Here is a 24,102-nt window from a genome sequence, read left to right as displayed (position 1 = left end):
TATTTAAATAAGTAGAGTTGTGATGTTATTGCACATGTCCTGGCAGAATAGCTCCATCATAAACTCTCCATTTTAAAAATTAAATCAATAATTCAAAATAAAAGGGACAAAGATGATGGTAGTCCTATAGCTGGATCGCAGGGGGACATGTGAGAAACTGCTGTGTTAAAATGCTGCCATGTGACTTGATGGTGGCGAGGGAGGGGCTCCTTCTATGCACCCGTGGAGAGGAGGGGCTATGAAAACCCAGCTGCGCTCCTTTAGTGGAGATGGCAAAATATTGCCCAAAAGCAGGTTATAGGATATCAGGCCTTTTGAAGATTGGTAAGGGTAAAGACTATGGTAAATGAAAAGTTCATTCCAACCTAAAGGAGATAAACACTACGTAGTCCATATTTCCACATTCCCCATAGCAATGTTGCCCGGTTATGTACGCCAAACATATCTTAGAGTCTCTCATTTGTGACCCTATGGTTAAACCCACATCTTACACACATACACACACACACCAATTAGATTAAACTAAATTATTTCTTAGACTTTATTATATCCTTACTTTACTACATACCCCACCTGCTGAGCTAATGCAAATAGCTATTATTTTAATTTCAAAAGGACAGGTGCATTTACAAAGCAGGAGCTGAGTTTTCCAATATTCAAGTAAAGTATCGCACAGCTTTATTTCGTCCTGCATCTTGGAAATCTAGTGTCTGTTTCACACTGACAGCATAGCTCCATTCAGACTAGACACATCCAGTTGTTTAATGAACAGATGTAGCAACCCCATTGCCTTCCAGCTGATAATGAGCCCAGGGACAGAGTAAGGTTCCCAGGGCTATAAAGTTAGGAAACTGCCTCGTAGCCATAGAGCAGCTAGAGGTCTTAGCTGCTAACCTTTCAGTGAGCAGCCAACACTTAGCCATTGCAATACTAGGGACCCTTTCTATAGGTGGCTAGTAGATAGCACACTGGACAGTGTAACTGGAGAAGTCTGACGTTGTTTTGCAAATATTAGAATTTATTTTTATTGGAAATACAAAGGCAATAAGGCCTAAGCAAGAAATTGGGATTATCTGAAGGTTGCTGGACATTTTGTTTATTGCCTTTTTAGTTTTAAGACACCTAGAATTTATCCTTAAAATAGTAAACACAAGCTTATCTGACTTTTAGCTTTTACCTGTTTGTTAAAGAGATGGATTCAAAAGCAAATAGTTAAATGCAACAATTCAAGTTATTTTAGAAAATCAACCCAAGCAGCAGGGGGACAAAGGTCTCTTAAAGCATATCTTGGTATGATGCTGTCAAAATTCGAGGAATTCAATTGAACATTATTTGGCTTGGTTCTTAAATAATTACTACAACTGAAGTGTGTGTTCATTAATTTTTAAAAGAAAACAAAGTAGAAATATACAAAATAAAAATTTTAAATTAAATCACTTTATTCTTCCCCATCCCTTCAGCCCTACCAATTTCTAAACAATAACTGCTATTAAATCTTTGGTACATAGTAATAGATAAATTTCTCAGGTATATGTTGTTATATATTCTTCCAGAACTTTCTATGCATGCTGGTATGTGAATATACTGTAGATAGATTGTTTTAAAAGGTTATCTTATGTTTACAGTTTCTAGACATCCTGTTTACATGCTATAGAATGTCATCAATTACCTTTTAACCTGCACATCACAGCACCGTCTGCCTTCTTTTAATGACTCCAAACAATCCTCAGGACACACCTAGTACCGTTAATTTAACCAATCTTCTGCTAATGGCCGTAGATCTCTAGTCTTTGCTGTTACAAATGAACATATATATAGCCATATACATATACCCACACATCCTTATAGTCTTGTGCGAGTATGTCTGTAGGATGGGTCCCCTGTGCTGGAAGACGTGCCCTGCACCTGTGCCGGTTTCCAGCACACGTAGAGAGTAACAAATGTCCTCCAGAGAGCACACATCTGGCATGCCCATACCAGCTGTGCACATGAGGAAAGTGCAGGCTTCCCAACACTGCTTCCCAACAGTCCCCTTGTCACAACCAGGGAGCGCCTGACAGCCTCAAAGACCACACTGAGAGGCTCTAAGCCAGCTAAAGGGTAGACTACCACACCCACACGATGATTTCAAACAGACATGGTTATAGAAATGCCAAATTATAGATACTAACCTGGGGCAGCCACCAACAAAAAGAACAAAAGAAAAAAAGGCATCATTTACTGGAAGACGTCTTTAGTCGCTGGAGATGTTTTGACTTCTGCAGCCAGAGCCTTCTTGGGAGTGTGTGTGTGTGTGTGTGTGTGTGTGATCTCTGAGAGACACAGTCTGTCTCTAGGTGCCCTGTATGTATTTGCCTATGACACAACTCCCCGTAAGTGATCTGTAAAGTGACACCCCCCTCTCCCAGTCAGCAGTGTTGCTTGACCACAGCCCACAATTCACATTCCTCCACATGCCATGCTAGCAAATCAGGGAGCGGCCGCTTTGCTACACTCCTTCATTTTATCAAAAAATTCTGTTTGAAAAGTACTTCAGGGGGTCCTATCGATGTTTCTGTGTCAGGGGCATCTGCAAACGTTTCAGACAGAAGAACCCATCCTGTCCCTCACAATAATTTAAAAACTATTCAAAAGCCATAAATATATTTTTACAAGTAAAATCACCATTATCTGAATAATATCCTTGAAATTCTTTATAAAGGAAATTGTGATCGTTTTATTCTCATTTTCAACTTTCAGAAGCACACATACATACCAAAAGAGTCACACATGGCTCTAGAGCCACAGTTTGCCGACCCAACACTCTACTAGTGAAATCTGAACACTGCACAGAGTGAAATGCATCAGTTATTGCAAAAGGAAAACTATTTGGCACGTTTTTTAGAGAACAAGGTTAGGCAGAAAGGAGAGCACACAGTGTTTAGGGGAGAGTAAACTTCCGGTTGGGGTGATGGAGACATTTGAGAAGAGGTGATGGTTGAGCAATATGGTGAGCATCATTAATGTCACTGGACTGGACATATGAATATCTGTCAAGATATCAGGTGGTTTGTTACCTACAAATTCGCCACACACTAAGGTCAACATTAAAAGAAAAAAAATGACTTCAAGTCACTAAAACTTATTGTCTGTCTTGTTCTATGTGTCTGCCACATCCAGACTTGGAAAAAGACTCAGAATCTCAATTTACCATGTTTTGCAGGCAGCTTACAAGTTACCTGGTGAGGCTAATCTTCAGCCAGATAGAGGCAAGATTCATCAACAACCTAATAGTTAGCCAAGAGCTGTCAGACACAAGCTAAAATGTGGGGAGAAAACTGCTTTAGCACCATGCACGGGCAAGACCTGATTTAGGGAAAAGTTGACTTAAAATGATCTCTGGGGCCAGCAAAGTGTCACCTGTACACTAAATGTGCCTGCAGGTGGCAGTTCCCGCCATACCTGTTAGTCCCCAGTGCTTCTCCCATTGACCTGCCTGGCTCCTGGGGCATCCAGATGTGCCACCCCATAGAGAGGTTTCATTCTGCAGCTATCTCTCTAGGAGTCAATGTTGCAATGGTTACCTAAACAGGATTGGGTTTTGCCCAGAGTTTGCCCTGCTCTAGCATTTCAGAGGGACTTTAACAAATGTTCAGATAATGGTCACCTGCGGGTGACTCCATCCTCATCCCAGGGAAGATGGTTGAAAAGAAAAGTGAGCTCACGGGGACTCTTGTTTTGACGTCCTTCTGGCTTGCTTTGCTGGCGGAGCCTAAAACTACTGGCTACACTTGAAGTGCTGTAGCGGCCTGGAGCCCCAACCTAACATCGCCCTACCTCCCTTCCTTCTTCCCACCCACACCCAGTACTGTGAAAGACTTCCCGTTAAAGTGTTATTTTAAAAGACAACGGATGCGGAGTCCATTCCGATGTATGGCAAACCTCAAGTGTCAACTCCATGGGGTTTCAAGGTTGTGGCCTTTCCGAAGCTAATGGCCTTTTCGGACTTATGTTGGTTGAGGTTAGTTGCCAGCAAATCGATTCTGGCCCCCTGTGTGCTGCATAGAACTTTGCTCCATAGATTTTCAAGGCTATAACCCTTTCAGTAGGAGCCCTGGTGGCCTAGGGCTTATGAGCTGGCTTCAATGTTCGTGGCTTCAATGTTAGTGATTTGCAAGCGCCAGGCTCTCCTCGGGAGAAGGACGAGGTTTTCTACTCCTATGAAGAGTGGCAGTCTCCCAAACCAACAAAGCCAGTTCTGCCCTGTCCTACAGGATAGCTCTCGGTCTGCATCGACCCAATGGCAGTGACTTAGGAGCCTTGCAGGTGCAGGTGTGTCTTTCTCGATGCCTCGGGTGGGTTCCAACCACCAGCCAACCTTCCAGCCAGCAGTCAAATGCTTCCTCCCTAAATATTTCTGGATTCTGAATGCCTCTGCCTCATTCCACTTTCAATCACCACCACCTGCAGGCTGGACCAGTTTGTCTACCGAAGGATGTTTCGACAACCACGCCTCTCTCCTCTCCGATGTATTCCCCAAGCTGCACTCAGCTATCTTTATCAAACCCTGCCTCCTCTTGCTTTCCTTGCTGCCTGTGTTCTTAACTCCTGGGCCTTCTTTCTGCTCTCAGACATGTCTACTTCCGGCCCCAGGTGAAAACCTTCGCTCATGCGGTTTTACCTCTTTGGTATGCATGTCTTAGCATCGTTGGCCTCCTTTTCAGTATTGGTGCCTCATGTGAAGTTTCACCTCTTGAAGCGGTCTTCCTGGACCCCTCTGGCAAAGGTGTTCACTCCCAGGCGCTTTCTACTATGATTTCCTGTTTTGTTTGGTTTGCATAGCATTTATCGTCAACGCCTGAAACGATTTACATGTGTTGACATAGCTGGTCTACTCTTCCACTGGATCATAATTCCTCGCCTGGGATTGCTCGTTGTTGAATCCTCAGTGCCCACCATCAATCGATGCTGACTGAAAACGGAAGATCCTATACTATCCTTGAAAACTGGAGATGGGCATCTTTCATTTGGTCTGCAGGACCCAGTAGGCCTGGCCCCTGCCTGGTTCTCTAATTCATCGCCTGCATTCATCGCCTGGCCAGAGTCACCCTGGCTATCTCAGACATTTTCACTGATATCACACTCCTTCCACCTCTGGGCTTTTATACCATTGTTTCAACAGCCTGAACACACTTTCCCCAAATGCTCACACAAGTGGCTCTTTTTCCTTGTTGAGCTCCCAGCCCCAAAGATCCAAAGGCAGGCCTTCCTTGAGAGGGACCCTCTGGAAAAGCGACCCTCACCCTCAGTCACTCCTCTCCTAGCATCCTCTTTTATTTCTTCATTGCTCTTACCCAGTAGCACAATTATTTAATTTCTTGGTTTTCTTTTGTTGCTGTGGTTGTATCAGCTTCCGTCTTTCACAGTATGTTGAGGATTTTGTGGTTCACTGCGGTATCGCTGGTGCCTAAAGCAGCGCTGAGATCTGGGAGACATTGACATAATGGCTGAATAACTGGATGAATAAAACAAACCCCATGCTGCTCGGAAGAAGAATGATGAGGCAGTCTGCTTCCATAGCAGATGTAAGCCTTGCAAACCCGAGGGGACAGTTCTACCCTGTCCTGCATGGTAACTATGAGTCAGCATTCACTTGACATCAGTGCTTACAACAATAGACTTAAAAACACTCGCCCATGGTTCAAGGTAAGGTTCATGTATTTAGTCATTCATTCAATCACTTGCAATGCATTGTGCTTCGGAGATTGATGAGCTTAAGGAAAAAGTCTAGGTAGGACCACAAGCCCATTTGGCCAAAGCCCATTCAACTCACTGCCATCAAGTTGATTCCGACTCATGGCGGGCCTACAGCACAGAGAACTGCCTCACAAGGTTTATGTGGCTGTAAATCTTCATGAAAGCAGACAGTCTCATCTACCTCGGATGTAGCAGCTGGTAAGTTGGAACTACTGACCTTGAGGTCCCTGGTATACAGAATTTCAGCTCTTCTCAAAGTGTGGGCCAGAGAACAGCCTGAATCCCACTCTCCTGAGATGTTCCCTGAATTGTAGGCTTCTGGGCCCCAGTCCCTGAAATAATAGAATCTCAATTTCACTTGATTCTTACCATGAAACTATGAGTTGGTCACTTTGATATTGAAGGTTATGTGTCAATTTGAACATGGGTGGGCCATGGTTTGCTGGTTCGGCAGGTGTGTAATGATATAGTCACCACCCTACTGCCAGCCCCATCATGTGGTCTGATGTGATCAGCCCTGATCTAATTCAAGGGAATTCCGATGGGATGTACCATCCTTCCTGATTTAATATGCAGGGAGATTTCTTGGAGAGCAAGGGTGGTCTGCATCAAATATATACAGATGTCCTGGCCAAGGTCGATAGCTTTTTGTCCACCCAGTGAGTTTTGGAAGCTGTAAATCTTTCCTGGAGCAGAAAGCCTTGTCTGTCTGCTGTGAAGTGGCTGGTGGTTTCAAACTGCTGACCTTGAGGTTGGCAACCCAGTGTGTCATCCACTACACCGCTGTGGCTCCTTTCCTCCTTCCCAAACACCTCCCTGCCATCGAGTCGGTGCCCACTCGTAGTGACCCTAAGGGACAAACAAGAACTGCTCCCGTGGGTTTCTAAGAGACCACCTTTTTATGGGAGTAGAACGCCTTATCACTCACCCATGGAGTGGCTAGTGGTTTTGAACTGCTAAACCTGAGGCTTATGGTCCAATGCACAGCTGACCGCGCCAGCCAGCACAGCTTCTTAGCATCAGCTTATTTCAGACAGCAATTATTATTTAAACAAAAAACAGAGCCAGAGAGAGCTGGGGAATAAGTCCTAGTGTCTGCTGCCATCTTGTGGTGGGACGTTTCACTCTAAGCACAGGATTAGTTCTTTATGAAATACATAAAGGGGATGGATGTGTTAGAAGGAATGGCATGGGTTTGGGTTCACAGCTCTCCAAACCACTTGCTTGAAGAACGTACTGCGTTCTAATGACATCGCCCTTGAGGCGTGAGATGTCCAAAAAGCTGACCTTTGTATAAGGATCCCGCCCCTACCCCCACCCAGGGGAGGGGGGCAGAAAGAACTTTCACCGACTTCAGTTGAGAGATCTGGCAGTACCTCTGATTTCATTAGAAAGCCCTGTCGGCCTTGCCCTGCCCAGAAATCCATCGATAACACAGTGCCTCAGAATTTGCCACAGCACTGTGAAAGGCATCACGGGTGACCTCCCAAATGGTAAACAGGGGCAGTCCAAGAGAGTAAGGCAGAGACTCTGGGTTTTTCCTTCATATAACTGGGTAGTTTGATCTTCAAGTTCGTGACGTCTAGACCAAAAGAAATCCACAATAGCTACTTGAAGCTTATGGCAATGAACTACACACAGCTGGATCCACTAGAGCCCTTTAAGATGACCTACGGAAAAGATGGCCAGTCTGGAAGATCTCAGCCGCTCAGGAAGAAAAACAGTTCTCTCAAAAGCAAAGGGATTGAAAGGTAGGCCATGGGGACTCTTTTTTTTTTTCCTATGGAGTAAAAATCGTTGAGTTTTACATTAAGCAATGTTGGCTCAGATGATTGAAAAAGTAGCATCTCTTTGTTAGGAAGTGTAGTTAGACATGAAACTTGTATGGGTTAGTCGGGGGCTGGGGTATTAACTTTTGATCAGCAAACTGAGTCCCACAGTGGAAATGTCAATGTATGATCAGCAAAGTCTGCATTACAACAGCGAAAATCATGCTTCACCCCAGCTTGAGCTTTAAAGTGACAGATGAGACCAACATAAGCACTGATATTAAGTGACTACTTCAGTCGCAGAATTTTAGATGCAAGAAATAGTGTCACTTTGAAGATTCAGTGGTTTGTCTTTCAATAAGACCGTGGTCTGTGCTTTCTGCTCCATTTCTCAGCAACTGGCTGGCGAACTGCCGCACCTTTTCTTTAACCTAACATTGAAACTATCTCATAAATGATATTTCTTACCAATGGCAAAACCATACATCGAGGTGTGAAATACTGTAAATGTGACACATTTAAACTTGGAAGCTGCAGGTGATGATTTATTTTCCAATTTATTCCAGCTGGCTCCTCTATGACCGGGTTCTTACTGATGGCAGTGCACAATAGCTCAGAGATGTCACAAGGGCAGGGTTTGCAGGAAGCCTGGAGAATTAAAGACCAAACTTCTTATCTTCCATGAATCAGATGAAACATTGTGTGGCAGGGGTTATCACTTTTAGTAAGTAATGGATATGATGTGGAATGTTTAATCTGGAAGCAATACAACCAAATAAATTCACCCCAGCTAAGACATCTTAAAAATTAAGAGAGGAAGAGTCCCTTTCATAACAGAAATAGCTTCACTTCTGTTCCTGGGCCCTGGCGTTATGTTGATGGGCTGCCTGGTGGTGTAGTGGTTACACATTGAGCTGCTAACCATAAGGTCAGCAGTTCAGAACTGCAGCAGAAGAAAATGGGGCTTTATGTTCCTGTAAAGGTAGTCTCAGAAACCCAGAGGGGCAGCAGAAGAAAATGGGGCTTTATGTTCCTGTAAAGGTAGTCTCAGAAACCCAGAGGGGCACTTCTACACTGTGGGTCAGAATCAACTCCATTGGCAGTGAGATTGGGTTTTTTGTTTGTGATTATGTTATAAATCCAATCAGAATGGGATTGGGAGACAGAAGCTTCTTCAGAAATGCATTCAAGAAAGTTAAAGCTTTGATCTGGGCTTTTAACCTGAGGAATTGGACTGTTTTGATAGATGGACTTCAGGAATACCTGTACCTCCTGAAACTGCATTTCAGTTGTGTGTGTGTGTGTGTGAACATATTCATTGTGGTTGAAGTCAGTGAGATTCTGAGAAGGATCCGTGGAATGTGATCCTAGCCCCTACAACTTTGGGGGGCAGGGATTAGAAAATGGTGGTCCTTCCTCAGAACACTTCACTGCTATTTGCCATAAAAGTTTATAATAGCCATACACAATGATGTCATTATGTCATTAACGGTGAATAACCTGCCATAGAAAGAGCCGCAGAAGCGCTGGCTAATCACTCAGGTACTAAACTGTGGATGGGAACAAACCCAACAGCTCTCTGGAAGGAAAGCTTAGCCATCGCTGCTGTAAAGATTAAATTGAACCAAACTTATTACCATCAAGTCAGGCCTGCTCCTATCAACCTTATCAGACAGAGTAGAACTGTCCCATTGGGTTTCTGAGACTGCAATCTTTAGGGGAGTAGACTGCCACATCTTTCTCCCCTAGAACGGCTGGGAGTTTGAACCAGCAACCATTTGATTAGCAGCTGAAAGCTTAGTCGCTACACCACCAAAGAGCTTTTCCTCTATCATCATGAGTCAAACCCACGTGTAGTGACACCTGAGGCAGACACATAGTTATAATTGAGATTGAGACTTTAACCTGGCAGCTCACTGGTAGAATTCTCATCTTCCGTACAAGACCTGGACTCAACTTTCTGGACAAGCATCTCATGCTCAGCTATCACCTGTCTGTCACTAGAACTTCCAGACTCAGGTAGACTGGGAAGAAAGGCCTGATGGTCTACTGTTGAAAAGCAGTCATTGAAAAACTCATGGATCACAGCAGTTAGATCCACAACTGGTCCTAAGGATGGTACAGAGCCAATCAGCACTTCCTACCTTTGGGTAGAAAAGCTGTCATGCACCGGGGTCAATTCTGTCACTGCTAACACCTACAGCAGAAGATCTGTATGCATACCCTGGGGAGTTGCTTTTCTTGACTTCAAAAAGAAGGCAGCTAGGGCAGGTGTAGTCAGGTTAAAATGTATTATCGTATCATCTGATCTCCCTTTTAACCCATTTTAAAGTTACTTCCATATTCCAAAAACCAAACCAAAACAAAAAACGAAGGGGAAATGCACATGGATTCATGCTCGCATGAATCCCTGCTGACCATAGACCGAGGACGTGAACCGTCTTGCACCATGTGGAATGCATTGGAAAGTTGATGATGGTGGGTGTTGTTAGATTAACATTTAACACCTTATCACTTGATCTTCCTTTTCACCCATTCTAACTTTGCTCTACTTTTTAACATTGTCTGCTTTCTTTCCAATTGAGTGTTTTCTGTGTTACTGCTGTTACTTTTTCCCCCTTGTTTGTTGTAATGTTTTTCTGCATATGCAATCCAGGACATGTAACTCTATAGAGCCAGTACCTGGATCAATGGTTCTTAGTGGTATGGGAGGGAAGGTTGAGGGAGATATGGGGCGCTAATGACCATGAACACAAGAAGAAAATGCTCTAAAATTGTTTGTTGTGGCAATTATACAACCCTTCTTAATATGATTAAACTATTGAATTTTATGATATGTGAATTATATGCCAATAAAGTTGTGGAAAAAAAAGAAGGAGGCCGCTGGTTCACAGGGTCTCCCTTGTTTGAACGGCTTTCTTGCTTGCCTTTTACATTTTCTCCTCGCAGAGTGGATCTACATGGTAATAAAAACAACCAGTTTTGAATGTTTTATTATGTTCCACAATTATAAATCATTTTCTTTTATTCTTACATTTTTGAAAAAAATAAATAACCATTTTCAAATACAAAGCACATGGAGGTTAAAAATCATGCCCAAGATCACACAGCTAGAGACGAGCCAGCCAGGGTGCGATGTAGCAACGATGAAAAATACAACTTTCCTCTAGTTCCTAAATGCTTCCTCCCCGCCCCCACTATCATGAGACGAATTCTAGTCTGGCTAGAATTCTAGTCTTGCAAGTCTGGCTAGACCAGAGGATGGACACTGGTACAGATAGGAACTGAAAACACAGAGAATCCAGGGCGGATGAACCCTACAGGACCAGTGGTGTGAATGGCGATACTGGTAGGGTAGAGGGAGAGTGGGTGTGACCTCCTCCCTGGGGGACGGACAACAGAAAAGTGGGTGAAGGGAGACGTCGGACAGGGCAAGATATGACAAAACAATAATTTATAAATTATCAAGGGCTCATGAGGGAGGCGGGGAGCGGGGAGGGAGGGGAAAAATGAGGACCTAATGCCGGAGGCTTAAGCGGAGAGGAAATGTTTTGAGAATGATGAGGGCAATGAATGTACAAATGCGCTTTACACAATTGATGTATGTATGGATTGTGATAAGAGTTGTATGAGCCCCTAATAAAATGATTTAAATAAATAAATAATTTTAAAGAGATCACACAGCTAAGAAGTTTGTTGGTGAGTTGACCCAAGATCATTTAATTACAATATCTGGGCACTTAACAAACTACTTCCCATGTCTAATTACAGGTAGTAATGAATGCTTTATGTTCAGCTTACAGTACTGTTTCTCAGAAATGTGGCATGCACACTATTGGTGGACTTGAGATGCATTAGGTAGAATACGAAGAAGAGTTTTACAACTGTAGTTGTGCATTTTTTTTTAGTTATGCATTTTTAACATTTATATTATATATTTATTCACTTGCATATATGTGTTTACATACACATACCTACAAGGGGGCTTCAAACAGTTAGTAGGAAAATGGAATATGGAAGATAATGGAACTTTTCGAAGCCCCTTTGTATGTCTCCTGGGATTTTGTTAATCTTATCTCTCTGAATGAAGTTAACAAAGCAAAACAAAAGCCGGTTAATTAAAGAATAATGTTTGGTAAAAACAGCTGACCCTCTGTATCCATGGATTCCACACTTGCAAATTCCATTAACCACAGATCAAAAATATTCACAGAGGGGGAAAAAAGCAAGTGTGTTGTCAAAGCAATCCCTCAAAGACCAAGAGGGACCATAAAGCACGATTTACATGCATGCACATTGTATTAGGTACTATAAATAACATAGAGGTGATTTAGTGTATACAGGAGGATGTAAGTAACGTTTATGCAAACACCTTACCATTTTTTTATAAAGGACCTAAACATCCATGGAATCCATGGGGGTCCCAGAATCAATCCACCGCAGATACCAAAGGAGAACAGCAATTGAACAGTAGTGTCATAGGACAGTAGTGTCCACGCTAGAGTAGAGGAGGGCAGCTCAGCCCTTCGGATCAGCTCATCTGGGCGTAAATTACTTAATTTTTCCAAAGCTTTATTTTTGCCATTTGTAAAATGGAGATGACAATATGAGGAAATTATCTACAGGTGAGTTTTATGCAATATGATGTTTGGGGTGGAGCGCTTAAAAGTGTACAAGGGGGTACCCCCTGAAAAATGGAATTGCACTGGTGGAGCAGACCTTTTTTAGTAGGAATTTTGCCACTAGACCAGCATCCAGGAAGTTGCTCTGAGTTAGTGCACCCAGTGGTGCCGCCTGGGAACGTTCTCTCTGGACACAGTGAATTTTTTCATAAAAGCAGTTTCGCTCTAGCCGTGTATGTTATGATGGCCAGTTTAAGAAAAGAGGGTGCAACTGTGAAATTTTGTTTCCTGTTCAGGAAAAATGCTACAGAAACTGTTGTGATGTTGAACACAGCTTACAAGGACAACGCTATGGAAAAAACTCAAGTGTACAAGTGTTTTTTCTCATTTCAAAAGCAGTGAAATGCCGATTGATGACAAGCTTCATTCTGGACATCCATCAACTTCCCAAAAGGATGAAAATATTGACTCATACTGCATTTGGAGTTCGTTCCACCAAGTTAGACTGTTCATCAAGCTTTCTATTTAGAGGTTCTGAAAAGATTGCATATCAGTGTGAGGTAGTTAGTTTATTGTGCCAACCTGGCTGATAAACACATGTGGGGTTAATGGAAAGGCAGAGAGATAAATGCTCAGTGAGCCTCGTCTTTCTAGTTCCTGGGTCTCTTGCTTTGTGATGGTCAGACCATGGTGCAGCTGCCTTAGCCAGTTCCCTGCTTCAGCTGGCAAGGCTCACTTCCTGTGAGACATCCCCAAGGAGAAGCCACATGGACCTACCCTGATGCAGCCCTGGGTGCTGGAGCAACCTGTGGAGACCCCTGCCAGCGCTGAGATGCTTACACGTTCACTGACTTGGCTTTCCACCTGCAGTCAGCATCACTGCATTTGTTTTGTGAGATGGAGGAGGACTTTGTGGATTGGTGTCCAACATATGGGTTAATGTTGAACTTGTGGGCTTGGGCAGCATTGGGTTGGCATGTTTTCTTGATGTGCACTTAACCTTTATGTAAAACTCTCTCTTATACATGAGTTTATATGAATTTGTTTCTTTAAAGTACCCAGACTATACACAGTGTGTGCCAAAAAGGCCTGATTTGTGGTAGACAGACGGGGCACTGGTTTTGCCACCACGACAATGCATCTGCTTACACAGCCATCTCAGTGTGCCAGTTTTGGGCAAAAAATAGCATGCCTCTTTTACCCCCACACCTACTCAACTGAACTCACTCTGCGAAACTTCTTTTTGTTTCCGAGACTGAAGAGGGACATGATAGGATGGAGATTTGACGACATAGAAAAGGTGAAGAAAAAAACAAGGGAGATGTTGTCAGCCATCCAAACAGATGAGTTTGAAAAATGTTTCCAAGAATGGAATCGCAGAGTTGACAAATGTATTAAGTATAATGGACAACACTTTGAAGGTGACAAGGTTGTTTTTAAAAAACATTTAAATATACAGCTTTGAAAACATGTTTCCGTTTTTCTGGGTACCCCCTCCTATGTTTCTTATTAGCACAGCACATTCTCTATGACCTCTGAACCATCAAATTCAGCAAAACCCAGGCCAGCCACCTTTGAACTCATTGGCAATTAGCCAAGAAAGGTGATGTGTTTTATTATGTCATGGACTGGAATTCCAATCTGCGTCCTGCACGTGGTCACTTAATTTGCCCTCTCTGTCATAGTTTACTCATTAGGAAAATGGAAGTCATAATAGATCGTATCTCTTTTGCTGCTGTGAGGATGAAATGAAATAAGGATTTGAATGTATGTACTAGATTCTGGTGACCAAAAAACTAATAGTTGATTTGACTTTATTTTTCTATGAGATGGTTCTTGGCCTTTAATTTCTCTTTCAGAAATTGCATATTTGACTCACTTTTGAAATTTGAACTTTAACCGCTTAAGTATTTGTTTTGAACTTTTCTGTTTTCCTTATGCAAATTATTGTTGTTTGCTTTAGGTGGCATAGAGCTGTATCCACCAACTTAGCGAAACAAAACGTACTGATTCCCAAAGAGGAATCATCTAGTGACAGCGACATGGAGTTTCAAGACAGCCAGCAAAATAAGAAGAAAAATGTAATGAAGAAAGTGAAGACAACTTTGGGGAAGATGCTTCCATACAAGTGTAGGAGCAAGCCAGCGAGTGGCGGCAGAGAAGGTTCCAGGAACCTGAAAGAAGTCTTTCTTTCCAACTCACAGGGTCTTCTTCCCAGAATTGTCAAGGAGCTTCCGTCTCCCACGCTATTTGCCAAACCAGGAATGAGAAAGCTCTCACAGAATGGTAGGCCTTTTATCATTAAACTCCAAGGCCAAGAGATGACATTAGGGTGCTTTTCCTGCTACTCAAAGCACTGGAATAGATTTTCTTTGAAGTTCCTCCCAGTTCAATTAATAAGTGGCCTACTCAGGTCTAAACTTTATTAATTTGAATACATATGCAGATATATTCTAGTGTATATATGTTTATGTGTATGTACCTGTATATATACACATATATGCATAGATGTGTATTCATATATAGTTGTGTATATATGCATGTATATGTAAACAGATGTCCACATATGTGTATGTACACACATATTCATGTACCCATACATATATGCATGTATATATCCATATATGCATGCTTGAATATAATGATAATATATGTGTATATACATATAGGTAGGATTATATGCTGTGGATCCTATCTGTATGTGTATGTGTGTATTCTATATATCTAATATACACATACTCATATATATATATATATATACTAGATGTAGGGTTTTTGTTTTGTTTTGTCTCTGGAAAAGTCATAATACAGCCTTTCAAATTGGCCCTCTCACATAGTTGAATATGAATAAAATGTATGGTTGGTAAATTATAAAATATATTTTGTTCATTGATATTATTATATATTTATTCTATTTTTTCCTTTATATGCTCTTTGTGGAAAGATCAATATTTGATCTCTATATATTTTTGGTAAAGTTGTGGCTTCTTTGGGTCCTGTGACTTATGATTAGCCACAGCACCATTGCTTTCTTTCTTCTCTGTAGATTTTCCATGTCCTTTTCAGGCCCGCATCAGGAAGCACATTGAGCCCTTACAGTGCAGGTAGGGGATCCACACACAACCGCCCATTTCACACACAAATCAGGCTGTAGGCATGGTGGGTGCTTAAAAAGAAAACAAGCCTTGCTGGATTCCAGGTGACTGAGCGCCCTAACAAATGCTCTCATCTGGAAAAAGCAGTCACTAATACAAGCAGCCAAGCATCTAGCAGTTACCTGGTTTGGATTGACCTGGATGTTTCTGTTGAAAATCCCAAAGGGGATATGCTTCTCCACTGGTGGAGCTGATGTTGGAGAGCCCAGCAGGAAACCAAGAACCAAATTTCTCCTCCTCATCTGCACATTGTCTTAGTTGGAAGAACAAATTTGTAAATGAAGATTTCTCCAGAAAGTATGCCTACCATTTGGCTTAACCCACTGCAGTTGAATTGATTCAGACTCCTAGTAACCCTATAAGTCAGAGTAGAACTGCCCATTGGGTTTCAAAGGCTGTAACACTTTACATGAGCAAACTGCCTCATCTCAGAGAGATTAGTGGATTTGAACCTGACTCTTATTATACCCTGACAGTTCTGTGGTTCCAAGAGAGTTGCTTTTTTCTGTTGACTCCCTAACACCTTGTTTCCTATTTAACAAGTATTTGTAAGCACTAACTACATACCACTCATCAATATAGTTACAGACTATATTTGACATATAGTAGCAAACAGAACATCTGTGGTCCCTGCCCTCATGAAAATATAGCCAAGACCAAACTAAATCAAACTTGTTGCCATCAAGCTAATTCTGACGCATAGAGTAGAATTGCTCACTAGGCTTTCCAAGACTGAACATTATTATGCAGCAGACAGCCTCAGATTTCTCCCTTGAAGTGACTGATGGGGTTGACCACTGACCTTTTGGCCAACAGCCCAATGCTTAAGCCACAGCACCACCAGAGCTCCGTTATTGCAAAGCAGGGTAAACATTATAAGTAATTACAGGAAATTATAGCTGATGCCAAAGAGAAAGCACAAGGTGCTATGGAACAACATGGTTGCTCTAGCCTAATTTTGGTGGAGGCGGCTCAGGAAAGGCCCCTCTAAGGCAGGGAGAGCAAAGTTGAAATCTGAAGGATGGCTAAGAGCTAGGCCAGGAAAGGATGGGGAGAACGGTTTCCTAAGAAAGGAGATAGAATTTGTTCAAAGTCCCAATATCAAGAGGGTACAGGGCATAACTAACAAAGGATGAACAGAACCAAGCCAACTCAATGCCATCGAGTGGATTCTGACTCATTGGGACCGACAGGACAGGGTGGAAATGCTCCTGTAAGTTTCTGAGACTGTAACACTTTAAAGGAGTAGAAAGCCGTATCTTTCTCCTGAGGAGCTGGCTAGTAGTTTCGAACTACTGACCTTTCAGGAGCCCAGCTCATAACCACTTTGCCACCAGGACTCCCGATGAAAGGAGAGCCCAGTGCATAGTGAGGTGGTCAGGGCGTTGCAGGCCACATGAAGGGTGTTGAGCCTTCTCATAATGGTGCTACACAAAGAAATGCTTTTAAGCTGGAGATCTTGATCATCTGATTTGCATTTTGAAGAAAGAACTCTGGTTGCAGGGTAGAGATGAGATTGGAGCTTGCCAGCAGGCCTGCTACTGCAAAGTTATGGGCTTGACTATGACTCAAGCATTGACAGTTTGAAGCCACCCAGCAGCTCCCTGAGAGAGAGAGACCTGAAGATCTGCTTCAATAAAGAACTACCACCACCCTAATTCTATCTTACAAATCTGACTAGACCAGAACATGTACACTGGTGCAGATAAAAGCTCACAACACAGGGAATCCAGAACAGAAAAAACCCCTCGGGACCTATAAAGGGAGCAACTATACTAGGAGGGTAAGGGTAGGGTGGGGGGTGGAAGGAGTAAGGAGCAACCAATCACAATGATTGACGTATGGCCTCCAGTCCAGGGGGACGAAAAGTGGGTGAAATGAGACAGCAGTTGGTGTAAGACATGAAAAAAATTATAAATTATCAAGGGAGCATGGGAGAGGGAGGGTAAAGGAGGGAGGGCAATACATGAAGAGCTGATGCCAGGGGCTCAAGTAGAAATAAAATGTTTTGAAAAAGATGATGACAACATATGTACAGATGTGTTTGACAAAATGGATATATGTATGGAGTGATAAGAGCTGTAGGAGCCCCCAATAAAATAAAATTTAAAATAAAAGATCAAACCATAAGAAACCTATGGGCAATTTTACTCTCCCGTGGGCTCATTATGAGGTGAAAATTGACAGACACAATGGCACTCGGCAACAACACAATGAGAACAGATGGAGGAAGAACAATAAATAGACAAGCAATGGCAATTGCTTGGATTAGTCTTAGCATCTCAACTTTTCGGAGATAAAGTGAGAAAAATCCTCACGAAGTGTTAGGACAGCAAGGACAGAGAGGAGAGCTGGCAAGGTCAAGACTAAATTGCGGGCCTGTAGGGTAAGTACCTGGGTTGAAGGAAGAGCCACTCTTCGACGAGATCAGAGCAAAGAATGTGATTTAGAAAGGAAGTCTTGAGAGTTGAGGCCCTGCATGATGACCTCAGGAAAGTCACGTAGGCTGCTGCATTCATTGAGGTCCCAGGGAAGTCCTATTAAAGAAGCGTCAGATGACTTTAGGTGCACATACCGTGGCACTCAAACACACAGCCAACTGTGAACACTTTCCTCCCATGCTGTGCCCGTGCTTTTGAATATGTCAAGGGGACCATGCCACTCGATACCTTTTGTCTCTCACCCAGCACAAGAAGCCCAACCTCAAGTTCAGTGTCTCTTGAATTCCATGGTATGGTTTTATTAATGTTAATGCCTATTTATGATGCTGTTCTTAATGTATGGTACTGTTAGAAAGTTTTCCTTATAAATGTTTTTATTTAGATAAAAATGGAAATAATATTGTGGTATGTAGGGCTCATGTCGTTTCTGCCTGTGAAACTACTAAGTTGGTGGGTGAAAGACTGAGCCTGGAGCCGCATTGCTGATGAATAGAGTTACACTTTGCTTCAATCAACAGCAAATACTCAGGGGCTAGCCTTCCACCTCAGAGAGTTACTTTTGCTAATCCCACAATGGAGAAAGAATGCATATATAAATATATAAACTCTTTCAGAAAAAAGTAACCCTCTGAAGTGGAAGGCTATCTATCTCTATATAAAGCCCTGGTGGTGTAGTGGGTATGAGTTGAGCTGTGATCTGGATGGTTGGCAGTTCAAAACCAGCAGCAGCTCCTTGGGAGACATACTGGGCTTTCTCCTCCTATAAACAAAAACCCCACAGGGGGTTGCTATGCATCAGCATTGCCTATGAATATATAGAACATATATCGATTCCCTCAGGACAACATTTTGAGTCCTAGGGAGGAAGAGGTCACCACCAAGACTCAAATCCACAGGAAAAGGGGAAAGTGTGCTGGAAAAGGTGTACGACCAGAAAGAGCAAACACATTCATTCGCTTTAACCCCAAAGGAAGGAGCAGCTGAAGCAGTGTGATGTGTTGCTTGTCCCGAATGTTTTCTTCTGTGGTTTTTTTCTCTCCCCTTTCTCTCAGCGGCTATACAACTTGATGTAGTGGAAGCGGAGACCGAAGAGGTAACCCGAGGTAGCACACTGCTCCGGGCCAGGAGAACCACAAGGCGGTTGTCTGTGACATCCCTTCCTCCAGGGCTGCAAAAGGTAAAACTCTTCCAACAAGCCTGACTCTAAAGACTTAGATGCGTTTGACATCATTTACTGCAGCTCCTAGGTGCTGCCGTCGATTTTGACTCTGGGCCGCCCGTGTGTGTTTGTCTAGGCTGTGATCTTTCTGGAAACATCATCTCTTCAGTTCCCAGTCTGCCAATGGTGGGTTTGCACAGCCGAGTGCTTAACCTTTGTGCCACCAGAGCGCCGTCTGTCATTGTTTAGGCTTTGTGGGAAAAAAGGAGTTCTCTTGTACTGAAGTCCCTCAGAATGAATCCTTTCAATCTGTGCCTCTACCTGTCCGCCACAAACGTGGGGCCTGGGCGCTAGGCTTTCCCCGCCTCTATCACGCAGCTCATTTACCAGATCAACTCCAGCTACAATCTGGGGAACGGAATCGGAGGTTTTATGGTTTACACGGACTGTCCCAATTACTCAGGGGCAAGTTAGTGTATAGGAACCTAGCCTATTCAAGCATGGTCTGGGAATTCCGTAGGCCAGCGATACTCAAGCAAGGCTTCTGCAAAGATGCAGGTGTACTGTGTCCTGAGGACCCATGTAGCTGTCGGCCACCTATGACGACAAACTTGAACTCACTGCGTTGTGTTGACTGTAACTCATGGAGACCCCCTGGGGCCGAGCAGGACGGTTCCTGGGGTTTCTGAGGCTGTGAGTCCTTACGGGAGCAGACACATTCATCTTTCTCCTGCAGAGTGGCTGTGGTCAGCAGCACAAGAAGCCACCGCGGTGCCAGGGCGCCTTCTCCATGTGGCTGTTTACATCAGAATGGGCCTGTGCTCTTGAAGAACAGAACTGTTAGCAGTTCACGACTGCTGAAGCAGTCCACGACTCGCTGAAGCTAAGTGAAAAAAGTGATTTTTTTCTAAGTATATTACTTGGAGCCTAAATTACCTAGACTTTTTTTTTTTTTTTTTTAACTCCTTGCAGGTAGAGCTATCGTCTAGGGCAGCATCACCTGTTTGGGAATTATAATGCGGTAGCTGGCGAGATGGCACTAGGAAACGACCAGCAGAGGCTGTGAAGTCTGGCTGGAAGCCACTGGCAGGGTGGAGAGGGCCTGGACAATGGCAGGTGCTAACTGAAATACAGCAGTGCTAGAAATGCTCTAAAAACCCTGGTGGCATAGTGGGTGACATGTGGGCTGCTAACCGTTAAGGTCAGCAGTTCAAAGCCACCAGCTGCTCCTTGGGAGAAAGAGTACGGTGTCTGCTTCTGAAATGATTTACAACCTCAGCAACCCACAAGAGCACTTCTGCTCTGTCCTGTACCATTGCCAGAGTGTTGCTAAACGATCAGAACGGACTCGATGGCAATGAGTTTGGTTTGGAGTTGCAGGAAGGCTCTCAGACTCTGGTAGTGGCAGACACTACCAGAGCTCATGTTAGAACTGCAAAGGCAGAAACTTGTTCAGATGCTGATGAATTCAAGCTAGCTTCTCCTAGGCCTCTTCCAGCTCTTGTTCCTTCCAGGGGATCTTTCTGCACGGCAATGACGTGGGCGATGCCCCTGTCCATGTTCTCCTCCATCACCACCCTCTCGGCCTCCTGGTCTTCCGAGCCTGCAGCCTACTGAGGTGTCTTTACAAGCTTCGCTAAGGCTCAATTCACTCGACATTCCCAACAGCCTGAGTCCCAGTCTGTCTTGATTTTTGCAAGCCACAGGGGCTGTGAAGGTAGCTACCCAGAGTGCTTTTTGAAATAAAATCCTGAACTATTTATTGTTGTTACTTCAAACATAACAAACACTTGCTTAGTCTAGGCCCTAGTGTAGGTGCTGTAAAAATAACAGGATAAATTTAAAGATAGCCCTATAGGGTAGGCAGCAATGCTATCATTTCTGCAAGCTTGAGCATTTTCCTCAGATCAGTGGTAGAGGCATGCTTCAAATTCAGACCTGGTGCCAGTGCCCTCCCTCATTAACAACAATGTAATGTAGTGAGATGATAGGCAATAGACACATGTGCCTATTTAACTCACAGAGAAACGTTCAATTCCTCCATTACATGACCCATGTTCCACCTCCACAGAATGGTCTATTGAACAGCATTGTTTTAGGACACAATTTTCAGAGTGAGCTAATATCATTTTAAAATCCTATTTCTATTGTGCCTCCGCTATGTGCCAGGGAATTTCTAGGTTTGGGGACGAAGAGGGTGAAACACTGGATCCCATCCTGTTCTTGGGGGGCTTACAGGTTAATGAAGGAGGTAGATATTAAAACATGATGCTGATGAGCAGTGGCATAAGAATAATCTTTTGAATAAACGGTGCTGGGACAAGTGAGCATCCATATTGGGGGAAAAAATTTCATCCTTATATCACACCAGACAAAGTTAACAAAAATTAATTCCTATTGGATTATAGATCTAAGTGGGAAAGGCAAGACATGAAAGTTTCCGGAGGACAATAAACATTATCATGACTTCTGAGTAGAGAAGAAAGCCTTCTTACTATTCCAAAGCACTGCTCTAAAGGAAAGGATGCTGCATCTGGCTAGATAGGAATGTCCGTGCCTCCGAAGAGCAGAGGCTGTCCACTCGCAGCCACGTGGCTGAATCTGGTCTGCACATGGGTTCTGCCAGGCACTCAGAATGTTCTCAAAAACTTCCTGGAATTAGTCAGCCACATTAAAAATTAGGACATTTCAAAGAAAACACTGGATTTTCAACTTTCTTTTGGGACCTAAAATTAGCCAAACTCACTGCCATTGAGTCGATGGAGACTCCTAGCAACCCTATGGGCCAGGGCAGAGTTGTCTCCCTGGGCTCCCAAGACTGCAACTCTTGTGATTAGCAGTCCAATGCGTAAATATGACAGCCTTCTGGAAAGTGAGATGATTTGAATTCCTGGAGATGATAGCAGGAACTGTTTTGAGGAGGGGTGTTCTCTTCCATTCACATGGGTTCAGAGAAGTCCTGCCTTTATAATAATGCATTTGAGACACACACACACACACACACACACACAATGTACTTACCAAGTGTGATAGGTGCTTAGCAGGAAAAACTGGGTCCTAGAGGAGAGTAGAATTGCCCCTGTGGGTTTCCAAGACTGTAACTCTTTATAGGAGTACAAAACCTCATTTTTTCCCTCCAGAGAGAGACTGGTGGCTTTGAGCTCCTCTATTGGTGGTTAGCAGCCCAGAGAGAGAGAGCGCGCGCGCACGCAAGGGAGAGCAAGCTAGTTGAAGTTGGGATGGAACAGGGAAGGCTCTACAGGTGACATTTGAGACTGGGGAAGCCATCAGAGTGGTGGTTCCATAGATTCCCTTTGCGCACTTTCTGCAGGGAAAAGGCAGGATCCAGGTGTGATCCTGCCCTGCATAGGTCTCAGGAGAATCCTGCCACTAGGTATTAAGCACAAGAGGGAAGAGGGAAGAAAAGTGACCTGCGTGAGACAGGAAAAGGACACGCTGGCCAGAAGCCATGGCCCGGCAATGATTTCCTGTAGCAACACTCTTAGGACAGGTACTTGTAATCCACAAGCCAAGGCCTGTGGGGAAAATATCAAGCATGGTGAGAGAAGGCAGAGCTTGCTTTTTTATGGTTGGAGACTCATCTGCCGTGAAAATAAGAAAACTCAAACAGAGGCCAAATTAACGACTGGATCCAGTGATAATGAGCTTTCTGGGGCACTGGTCCCCCACAGCCCTACATTCTCACTGTGCTCAGCAGCTCACAGAAGCAATTTCTTCTTCTCCCCCTTGTGAGTGACCTGCTTTTTCCCTGACACTGTATATTCTTTCAGAGGCAGGCAATCTCATTTCTCTGCACCCTATAGATCTCTTCAGAGAGCTCTGGGCACAAAGGAGATACGTGGGGCGTGGAGAATAATATGAATACGGTCTCCAACCCAGTGTGTGTGGTTATGTGGCAAACGATCAGTTTGTAAGAGAATGCCCCAAGGGTGAGAATTCTTATTGAAGCGCCATCCCAGGAATCATGTTGGTGCTTCCTACGCTGACGTGCTTTTGCATTTTTTATGATAGGTTCCATATTCAACAAAAAAGAGACCACACTTTCCAGCCCTTAAGAAAAAGAAGCGTGGCATGGAAAACAAGCTCCGAAAATCAGACTTGACCATAGGAAAGCTTCAGATGCAGGTAGTGGACAAAAGCTCTTTCTCTTCTGTTCCTGAAGCCTTGGAGGGCTCTGCATGCAGGACAGTTATCCCTGCTAGACAGCAGGGATGTGGGACAGAACGAACGATTAGCATGAGGAAACAATGCCAGTGGGGGGGCGTTCTGAGTGGCTAAAGGATTGCTAAGGGCACCTGAGGCTGTGTGCCTAATAGACATAGAATCTCTTCAATTAAAATGAAGGCGAGCACATAGTATTCTTTTGAGAAGAAATGAGATCGTCATTACCACTGGGTGGTAAATGGGTTTCCAAGCTCTGTTTGCTGACTTGAATTAGACTAATACTTTGGGGTTTGGGGAGGATCCGCCAATACCTGAACTTACTCCCTTCGGGTTTGACAAGGCTTTCCCAGCCCATGGCTTCCTTTCTTTCTGTGCCACAGGTGGACGACCTCATAGAAACCGTCACCGATAAATCCAGGAAGCTACTGGCCCAAAGGCACGCAGAGCTGCAGCAGTGCGAGTGTCTAGGGGATGAAGTTCTTCAGTCTTCTAAGCAGTTCCAGAGGGTGTCCAAGAGAACCATGAGGAAGTATAAGTTGAAAAACGTGTGCTTTCCATGTACCTGCTGCTGCTTCTGATTTTCTCCCTGTTGCATAAGTTAGTTTTGTAAGGATTCTTATCATTTGGTATAAAAACCTAAACAAACTTCTCTAGTAGAATTCGCCATAGGCAAGAGTTTTTAGGATATGCTGCCTAACAGTACTTAAAAAAGAAAAAAATAATTTTTTAAAGATGCTTTTTGAAAATCTTTTGAGTGAATGTAAGTAAAATTTGGCTTTGGGCTTCATAATTCTTACTAATGATGAAAAATAGAAACAGTTATCAGGGCATAACAATTCTGCCAAGAAATGTCTCCTCTGATTTGCCAGATGAAATTGCAGGAAGCGATTAAAGGTATGATGACACTTTGACTGTGACTACTACTGAGCTAATTTTAAAATTTCACCTTTAAAGATGAAGATGCTACTTTTTAAAATTAGAAAAATGTAACATTATTAAGGTCTGACTCATGCAGTGTGACGTTTCTGAACTAGT

The 24,102-nt window shown here is 43.4% G+C and overlaps 1 protein-coding gene across 1 annotated transcript; it reads left to right on the top strand.

Annotated features, from left to right (window-relative positions):
- Positions 1–7,362: 7,362 nt before the first annotated feature.
- CUNH3orf49 (chromosome unknown C3orf49 homolog) lies at positions 7,363–23,645 on the top strand. The gene is made up of 5 exons (XM_030885607.1): positions 7,363–7,487; positions 14,091–14,413; positions 18,776–18,900; positions 22,915–23,028; positions 23,448–23,645. Exons 1-5 carry the CDS (start codon positions 7,363–7,365, stop codon positions 23,643–23,645), a joined length of 885 nt encoding a protein of 294 aa, XP_030741467.1.
- The last annotated feature ends 457 nt before the right edge of the window (positions 23,646–24,102 follow it).

The sequence above is a fragment of the Echinops telfairi genome, unplaced genomic scaffold (genome assembly GCF_000313985.2).
Source record: "Echinops telfairi isolate 266 unplaced genomic scaffold, ASM31398v2 ScPeMD7_31;HRSCAF=116, whole genome shotgun sequence".
NCBI classification, from domain to species: domain Eukaryota; kingdom Metazoa; phylum Chordata; class Mammalia; order Afrosoricida; family Tenrecidae; genus Echinops; species Echinops telfairi.
The sequence above is the reverse complement of the archived record's forward strand: the minus strand, read 5'-3'. Positions and strand labels throughout refer to the sequence as shown.